This window comes from Eublepharis macularius, chromosome 3 (genome assembly GCF_028583425.1).
Source record: "Eublepharis macularius isolate TG4126 chromosome 3, MPM_Emac_v1.0, whole genome shotgun sequence".
Lineage (NCBI taxonomy): Eukaryota > Metazoa > Chordata > Lepidosauria > Squamata > Eublepharidae > Eublepharis > Eublepharis macularius.
Window position 1 is genome coordinate 91,589,448 of NC_072792.1, and position 9,520 is coordinate 91,598,967.

At 43.2% G+C, this 9,520-nt stretch overlaps 1 protein-coding gene across 2 annotated transcripts in view; it reads left to right on the forward strand.

The window, feature by feature from the left end:
- Positions 1 to 9,255, forward strand: part of TMPRSS2 (transmembrane serine protease 2) — a 78,845-nt gene extending 69,590 nt beyond the window's left edge. For both annotated transcript variants that reach the window (XM_054974891.1, XM_054974890.1), the window contains exons 13-14: positions 630 to 782; positions 7,823 to 9,255. In XM_054974891.1, the coding sequence (XP_054830866.1) occupies positions 630 to 782; positions 7,823 to 7,834 (165 nt within the window). In that variant the 3' untranslated portion in view covers positions 7,835 to 9,255. The remainder of the gene's footprint in view (positions 1 to 629; positions 783 to 7,822) is intronic.
- The last annotated feature ends 265 nt before the right edge of the window (positions 9,256 to 9,520 follow it).

Below are 9,520 nucleotides of genomic sequence, written 5' to 3' on the forward strand. Positions count from 1 at the left end.
AGTATCTTCCATTCTTTTCTGTACAATGACTCTCATGTCAAATATAGACTGTAAGCTTCTTGAGATGAGGAAGTGTCATTTTTTACTGTATAAAGCACAATGCATGTTAATGGTGTTATGTAAATGAGAGCCAGTGTTTGTATAGTGGTTAGAGTGTGGAAATAGGACCCACTTACTATGAAACTTACTGGAGGAACTTGGGACAGTCATTCTATCTCAACCTACTTCACAAGGTGGTTATAAGGATAAAATAGAAGAGGGTAGAACCATATATATTGCTCCTTAGAGGAAGGGACAAAAATGTACTAAATAATACTTAAGAATGGATTAAGCCTTTCATGTGCCATTACAGCAGCTAATGGGTTAAAAGGGACTATCTGTAGGCCTTGCTGAATGGTAGGAACTAATCTTGTCTACCCTTTCCACTACATCATGTATCTTTTGTACCAAAGTTGTACAGCTATCTTCCATAGCTGTACCATGCCAACTTTCTTTGAGGAATTGATTTCATTTGATAATTATCTTGGTTATACATACAATTGAAAGGATTGTTTGATATCATTTGATTATTTCTTTAAAACTGAGTGAGAATGTCACAATAAGCTTTATTGTTTGTGTTTTTATTTTAGGGTGACAGTGGTGGTCCATTGGTAACTGAGAAACATGCTGTCTGGTGGTTAGTGGGTGACACAAGTTGGGGAACAGGCTGTGCTAGTGTATATAAACCTGGAGTTTATGGTAATATGACTCAGTTCACAGACTGGATTTATAGAAATATGCAGGTAACTTTTTGTTGTGAAATATTTTCATAGCAGTTTTTGAACTTGGGTTTTCTTGGTCATTGTCAAATATAATTGGACGTAAAGTAAGATGAAAGATAGGAACTGTGACAGAGTATGCAGTTTCATGGTGGGGGGATAGCTTGGTCCAACTGACATGCCACCTCTTCATTGTCTTCCTATCAATGGGTAGTGGAGTGCCATCATAACAGTTACTCTAAAGGGCATCCCAAACTTGTTGCATCAAAGAACGATAGGAAGGCTAAGTGACTTGAGCACTCTTCAGAGTTCTCTGGCATTCCCAGTGGTGCTTGTTCATCTTTCCCTCACATGCTTCCTTACATTGCTTCTTCTCTTCATTTTGGTATGTGTGCATGTGCAGGGAAGAGAATTATTTCCTAGAATATATTCACAGTACTGGCACATTCTCTTCAATGGTTTTCCCCTTGTACAAGTTAATAAGTAGTAGCTGCAGAGTGATAGTGTGTGTGTGTGTGTGGGGGGGGGGGTTATACTGGAGAAGGGAGCTATGATGGACCCCTCTTCACTCCCCCACACTGAGGCAGCTTTTCCCACCAAAATCCAACTTTGCTCACTGGGGCTGAGCAGCCTCAAGTAGTGTGTCTCTGTTTATGGTAGAAAGTTCTCTCACCCTGAGAAGCAATTCTATTTATGGCTTTTTAGCCCAGCCCAGAAACTTGAAAGGGGAAAAGTAGGCACTCTTTTCTTCTTTATATGAAATGGCACTGGAGGCTGAGTAACTCTCAAAAGAAACAGCAACGGCAAGGATGGAATGTAGGCAGTCGGAATGAAATTGCTGAGGTAAAATTTGTTGGTAGCTCAGAATACTTCAAAATTAATAGGCAAAATATTTTTCTTGCAGCTTGGTTTCAGTGTTTACAATCCTTAAGAGTGAAAGGTGTTTTGTCTTATGTCTTGGTTAAAGCAACAATGTTTCTTCACAGATTTCCCTTTACTACACATTTCCAGATGTTAGTTCAACACTGTTTTCCCTTTAAAACAGAACTGGTGTCTTCCTTAAAGCCACCCCCATCCCTTCTAGATACTGGGCTGGAATTATTATTCTTCACCTAAGAAGACATAACTAGGGATGTGCGTTTCGGCATTCAGAATGCCGAAAGAATGCCGAAACAAAAGTGTTTCGGCTTCTTTCGGGGAATGCCGAAACGTTTCGGGGAATGCCGAAACGTTTCGGGTAGCCGAAAGAAAAAAGCCGAAACGTTTCGGGATTCTTTCGGCTTTCTTTCGGCTTTTCTATGGGAAAATGCCTCCGTCTTCCAGGACGCCTGGAGGAGGCATTTTCCCACCGAATAAGCCCAAAATTGGTGGGAACCTTCCTCTAACCCTTCTCTAACAACCACCCAAGTTTCAGACAGATTGGACGTTGGGGGGCCATGTTATGGCCCCCCAAAGCAGGTCCCCCCATCCTCCCATAAGAAAGCGAAGGAGCAGCATATTGTTAGCATGCTGCTGCTGATCTTTCTTCATTATTTCCTATGGGGAAAAAATGAAGAGGCAGGCTTCCTTTGCCAGGGGTGGCATTTTGCATGCAAAATGCCCCCCAGCCCTCAGGGGCCCTTCTCCCACCCCTCCTCCCACCCCCCACCAAGGCTCAGCCTGATCCCACTTGGGGGGGCCATTTCATGGCCTCCCCAAATAGGTGCTCTAATCTCTACCACTGACAGCTGGGGGAGGCTTGTGTTGCCAGGGGTGGCATTTTGCATGCAAAATGCCCCCCAACCCTCTGGGGCCCTTCTCCCACCCCTCCTCCCACCCCCCACCAAGGCTCAGCCTGCTCCCACTTGGGGGGGGGGCATTTCATGGCCTCCCCAAGTAGGTGCTCTGCTCTCATCTCTACCACTGACAGCTGGGGGAGGCTTGTGTTGCCAGGGGTGGCATTTTGCATGCAAAATGCCCCCCAGCCCTCTGGGGCCCTTCTCCCACCCTTCCTCCCACCCCCCACCAAGGCTCAGACTGCTCCCACTTGGGGGGGCATTTCATGGCCTCCCCAAGTAGGTCCTCTCAGCCCCTAAAGTCCACCCCTTACAGCCCCACACAAACCCAATTCCCCCCCAGCTGCCACACACAGACCCAAATCCCCACATTAGCCCCTCACAGACCCAAATCCACCCCCACCTGCCCCACACCCATAACCCCAGGAACAGGCTGGCAAAGGCCAGCCCTCTCCCTTTGTTCCCTATGCTGGGAACTTCTAAACTCTCTTTCCCTGGGCAATTCTGCACAGCCCAGGGGTGCCACAATGGTGGGCACACTTCTGAGTGCCAGCTGGTCCCTGTGAAAGAGCACCTGAACCACAGACACCCTCCCTCAAATTCCCCCACCACCTACAGAGATGGCTGGCCAGCCAGCCCCATTGTTCCCTATGATGGGAACCAACTGCACAACAAAGAATAAAACAAGAACAACACAAAATAAAGTTTTAAAAAAATTATATTCTCCCTTCCAAAGTACAAGTAGGCAAAGCATTATGACACATTACACCAGCAGTCCCCCACACAGAAAAATTAAAACAAAACTCACTTAACATCAGAGAATCACAAAGCATGATTCCTGTCAAAAACACTTTATTTCTTGAACAGCTTTAGGTTACACAGCAGGGGGGAACACCAAAGGGCATGGCAGCACTATCTTACACAAAAATAACACAACTCACTTCACATTAAAGAATCACCCCCAAAAAATTGCTGTCAAAAGCACTTTATTTCTGTAACTGCTTTAGGTTACACAGTAGGAAGGCACCACAGAGCAGGAAAGCAGTGTACTACACAAAAATAACACAACTCACTTCACATCAGAGAATCACACAAACACAATTGCTGTCAAAAACGGTGAAGTGGGTTGTATTATTTTTTGTAGTACATTGCTATCATGCCCTGTTGTGCCCTCCTACTGTGTAACCTAAAGCTGTTCAAGAAATAAAGTGTTTTTGCCAGGAATTGTGTTTTTGTGATTCTCTGATGTTAAGTGAGTTGTGTTATTTTTGTGTAAGATAGTGCTGCCATGCCCTTTGGTGTTCCCCCCTGCTGTGTAACCTAAAGCTGTTCAAGAAATAAAGTGTTTTTGACAGGAATTGTGCTTTGTGATTCTCTGATGTTAAGTAAGTTGTGTTATTTTTGTGTAAGATAGTGCTGCCATGCCCTTTGGTGTTCCCCCCTGCTGTGTAACCTAAAGCTGTTCAAGAAATAAAGTGTTTTTGACAGGAATCATGCTTTGTGATTCTCTGATGTTAAGTGAGTTTTGTTTTAATTTTTCTGTGTGGGGGACTGCTGGTGTAATGTGTCATAATGCTTTGCCTACTTGTACTTTGGAAGGGAGAATATAATTTTTTTAAAACTTTATTTTGTGTTGTTCTTGTTTTATTCTTTGTTGTGCAGTTGGTTCCCATCATAGGGAACAATGGGGCTGGCTGGCCAGCCATCTCTGTAGGTGGTGGGGGAATTTGAGGGAGGGTGTCTGTGGTTCAGGTGCTCTTTCACAGGGACCAGCTGGCACTCAGAAGTGTGCCCACCATTGTGGCACCCCTGGGCTGTGCAGAATTGCCCAGGGAAAGAGAGTTTAGAAGTTCCCAGCATAGGGAACAAAGGGAGAGGGCTGGCCTTTGCCAGCCTGTTCCTGGGGTTATGGGTGTGGGGCAGGTGGGGGTGGATTTGGGTCTGTGAGGGGCTAATGTGGGGATTTGGGTCTGTGTGTGGCAGCTGGGGGGGAATTGGGTTTGTGTGGGGCTGTAAGGGGTGGACTTTAGGGGCTGAGAGGACCTACTTGGGGAGGCCATGAAATGCCCCCCCAAGTGGGAGCAGTCTGAGCTTTGGTGGGGGGTGGGAGGAAGGGTGGGAGAAGGGCCCCAGAGGGCTGGGGGGCATTTTGCATGCAAAATGCCACCCCTGGCAACACAAGCCTCCCCCAGCTGTCAGTGGTAGAGATTAGAGCACCTACTTGGGGAGGCCATGAAATGGCCCCCCCCAAGTGGGATCAGGCTGAGCCTTGGTGGGGGGTGGGAGGAGGGGTGGGAGAAGGGCCCCTGAGGGCTGGGGGGCATTTTGCATGCAAAATGCCACCCCTGGCAAAGGAAGCCTGCCTCTTCATTTTTTCCCCATAGGAAATAATGAAGAAAGATCAGCAGCAGCATGCTAACAATATGCTGCTCCTTCGCTTTCTTATGGGAGGATGGGGGGACCTGCTTTGGGGGGCCATAACATGGCCCCCCAAAGTCCAATCTGTCTGAAACTTGGGTGGTTGTTAGAGAAGGGTTAGAGGAAGGTTCCCACCAATTTTGGGCTTATTCGGTGGGAAAATGCCTCCTCCAGGCGTCCTGGAAGACGGAGGCATTTTCCCATAGAAAAAAGCCGAAAGAATGCCGAAATAATGCCGAAAGAATCCCGAAAGCCGAAAGAGATTCTTGTTTCGGCTTTCGGCTTTAACGATAGAGAATCTTCTTTCGGCTTTCTACTTTCGGCTATAGCCGAAAATTTTTGGCTTGCACACCCCTAGACATAACCCTATTTGCTTGGCTGAATGGGAGTCTCCACTCACTCTGCCAAAAACACACTCCCAGTAGTTTTATCTTGGCTGTGTAAATGGGTCTGAACTTGTGCTGGCTTTTATACTTGGAACTGTTAACTAAAAGTCTTCTTTAAGACTATGTTGTTACAGTTAGGACAAACATTTTTTCTTCTCACTTCTTTGTCAGACTCTCTCACACCTTCAACTTTCTCAACTGAACTAAAAAAATCTTGTCAGCACTGTCATCCTGGAGCTGATTCTGACTAGCCAATCAGAGAGACAGGGGATCAGCCTGTCAATCAAGCTCTTATTCCAGGCAGTTGTTAACTGCTTCTCTTCCATCTCTGAGTGCTGCGCTATGGAAACCTTTCCTTAAATTCTGTCAGAGGAGCTAAGTAATAATAGCAGGAAGCAACCAATCCCAAGCCCTAAATAAGTTCTTCCTTCTGATTCATGGAGAACGGGCGGCAGGAAGTAAGGCAGTAAATGAGGTGCATTGCCAACTTCTTTTTACCCCAGAATCTAGTTTGTACACTTGTTATTCATGTTTCTCCAGGCATAATGAAGAGTAACACGATTTACAGTTAAATAACAAAGTTATTCTCTGTCATTTTTTTAATAATTTTTTTATTTTAATTACTAACATCAAAACTACAAACAAAAAAAGGAAAAAGGAAACAAGGGGGAAGGGAAAAAACAACATAAGAACACAGACTACAACTACAAGTATTGAATTCCCTTCATAATACAGTTATTTAAAGTTAAACTTTCTAATATGCTATTAGATTGGTAGATCTTATAAGATACGAACTACAGTCAGGATCAGGTCTTCTCCCCCCCCCCTCCCGCGTCTCGGTCTCAGTTCTCTTTGAACAGCTACAATAGCTGCACTCCCTCCCTCCTCCCCACTCCCCCCTTCAGATTCCGGATCTTCTTCTTGCTCGAACTCTTAATGATTAAGCACAAAATCCCTCAGCTGTACTTCCGATATTATCTTGTAGGTTTGGTCTTTATATCTAAACCAGATGCCTTTCGGAAATAACCATTTGTATTTTATATCACGCTTTCTCAGAAGAGCTGCAAACCTTTTGTATTTGAATCTTCTTTTCCGAGCTAGAAATGGAACGTCCTTCAATATCTTAACCTTGTTGCCAAGAAAGTCCAAGTCCACGTTAGTCGAATTATATAAAATGGTGTCCCGAGTCTTCTTAGATGAAAAGTCAATAATAATCTCGCGAGGCAGCTGACGCTTCGTTGCACATTTTGAAGATGTCCGGCGGACTTCCAGAATATCGCTTTTTAACTCTTCTTTAGTTGCCTTTGCGAATGACGCCAAAAGTTCTGACACCAGATACTTTAAATTTTCACTTTCCTCCTCCTTCACATTCTGTAAACGCAATACCGTCTGTGCATGATCCACTTGTAGTCCTATCCATTGATTCTCCAAAAGCTTTACTTCTTTGTTTGTAGCTCTCATGAGTGTTGCATTTTCACGAGCAGATTTCTCTGCCTCGAGCGCTACATCTTTAGTGGTTTTCACTTCGTTTTCAACTGAACCAACCCTTTGTCCAATTTCATTTAGCCTATCAACAAAGGGCTTCATAGCTTCAACGATTGACAGTTTAACCACCTCTTCAAGAGTCTCTCCCTTCCCCTGCAATGCAGCCGAAACCGATTTGCCCACAGCAGGGCTCTGCTTTTTCGTCGCCATCTTGGGGGGGGGGAGTCTGCCAACTAAGTTCCAAAACTCAGTGAAGGGGAAGATATCTGAACCTTCTTAAGCTTCAACTCTCACCAATCCTTCGCATACGCTTAAAGTAACAGAAGAGATCCGCTTACTTACAGGCTTTCACCTTAAATCTGCTTGTTGCCGTTCTCCATGGCCCGGCAGCACGCGATGTGCTGCGCAAGTCTGCCGGCCTCCATAGGAGCAGACAGGCTATTTACCCCCTGGATCGACTTCAGGGGGCTCTTCCCGCAGTGCTCCGGACCCTGACCCCCTACCTGGGAGTCCTGGGGGTTAACCCTCGCAGGTCAACCACCTGGTCAGGCTGCTTGGCCGCTTCCTCCCGGACCTGCGGAGAGGAGTGTCCGACATGGCCGGGAAAACAAAACCGAATCAGTTATTCTTTGTCATTGACTACATGATCAAAGTGCAGACTTGGTTATTGTGAAACAGTTCCTTATATGTGGAGAAAGAATTACGAAGTATTTCAATAAACACTACTTTGGTGCAGCGTTTCCTGTGTTCCAATAGTTTATAGTTCCATAAAACAGAAATTACATTCCTGCATTTGTAACTGAGTCAAGATCTCCTGATCTTGACAATTTGTTGCTGTGTTATTTGGTTTTGTGCTCCGATTCCTCCCCAACATATTAAAAATGTTGAAATGGCTTTAGTGATCACACTGTTAACTGACAATATAAATAGTCTCTGTGAAAGCAAACCTATTTCTTTCTTGGTCAGCGGATGCTGAAACTGTTTTGTGTTTTCCTAACAGGCAAACAGATGATGATGGTGTTTTGTCCTACATTCCTTCCATAGAACGAATGATCTTCTCCATTAGTGAAGAATCATCTTGGTCTTCATAATTCCTTTCAATAAGTGCCTTTTAAAAAGAATTCTAGGTCCTCAACACTTCAGATGGAATACAACCTGACTGTTTGCAAGCTGGTAGCATTTGCACTAATATCCAGCCTAAAAAAGAGTTCATAGAAACCTCTTTTTTTAATGTGATGCCTCAGATGGCTAACAATCCTTTAATCAAATTAATTACTGAAGTTTACTCAATTTTTCAGGATTGCCAGACAGGATTTTTTAAAAATATTTTAAGTTATAATAATCACATTTGTAAATTGCAATTTTCTATTAATGTATTAGAATACAAGAACAGAATCTTGTTTGTTTTTCTTGGTGTTATTTAATATTTTAATGATTGTAAGTGTCTGGGCTGCTGGTTAGTCCAAGATTTCAAGGGTGGTCGGTGAACAAAATGATGAATGCAATGATGTGATGTGTGAAATTCTTCTCCAAAGTACAATTAAGAGAAGGAAAATTCTCTCTCTCTCTCTCTCTCTCCCCCTCCCTCTCTCGAAGTATCTAAAATTCCTCATGCCCGTTACAGGTGTGGTGTTGACTCTGAGATCAAGTATATATCCAGTTTGAATGGAACTTCCCCTTCTGTGGTGTTAAAAATAATCAGAGAGTGACTCACAAAATGAGAAAGACCTTGAACTTTGTTTTGTGGTTTTGTTGAACAGGGGATTCCAGCATCATGTTACATCTGCATAAATAAGTCACCAGCATTCATTAGGCTGGAATAATGGTTGTTCTGGCTTGTATTAGATGCATGTTCAGACATAGGGGTGGGAAGCAGTAAATAATGAAGAACTCACTGCTTTCTGAGCTGTGTAGAGAAAAGTAATACCCATTTAATCAAGTGACTACCTCATTTTATAGAACTTTGATAATTGTTTGTGCTGAGCAGGAAAACTTCTTAATCTTGTTTTTAAAGTAATGTATTTATGTAAGATGTAGGGTTTTTAAAATGAAAGCAGAAATAAATTTAACTACCTAGAAAACAGACCTAGAAAATCTGATCAGTGCAATAGTAGTAACTCTGTCAAGACTATGCTTTGCTTTGAATTTAATGGACTGAAACAATATACAGTGCTGCTACTAAAATGTACTTTAATGTTCCTGTTAGTGGAGAGAATTCTGCTTCAGGTTTTGCAGATAAAAAGTGTACACTCAAGTGCCATTGAAATGATCACTTATTTTAAAGTAGGCCTAGTAATGAAATTTAAAGATAACCTATTTGAATTATGCATAGTTATTAGCTTGTTCAATTTTAAGCAGCAAATATTTGTATTTAGCTAAAGAATTTAAAACACAACATGTGTTATACAAATGAATAAACTTTTTGCTAATTTTTCTCTCTGGTTAATTTGTATTCTTGAACACTGCAAATTCTGCAATATGGTAGGTAGTCTACTTCTATATTTTCAATGACTAGGCACAGCTTTTCCTCCAAACATCTTTTCTGCCAGTCAAAGGCAAAGATTCCTGGGATGTGTTCTTCCTTACAGAGTCTATTCATAACAGGAAAGTCCTAACTGCTCTTAATTAACCATATAAGTAGTATGGGATACATACTTCCTGCCAAAATTGGTGGCCCACATAGTTGAATTGTCAAAAT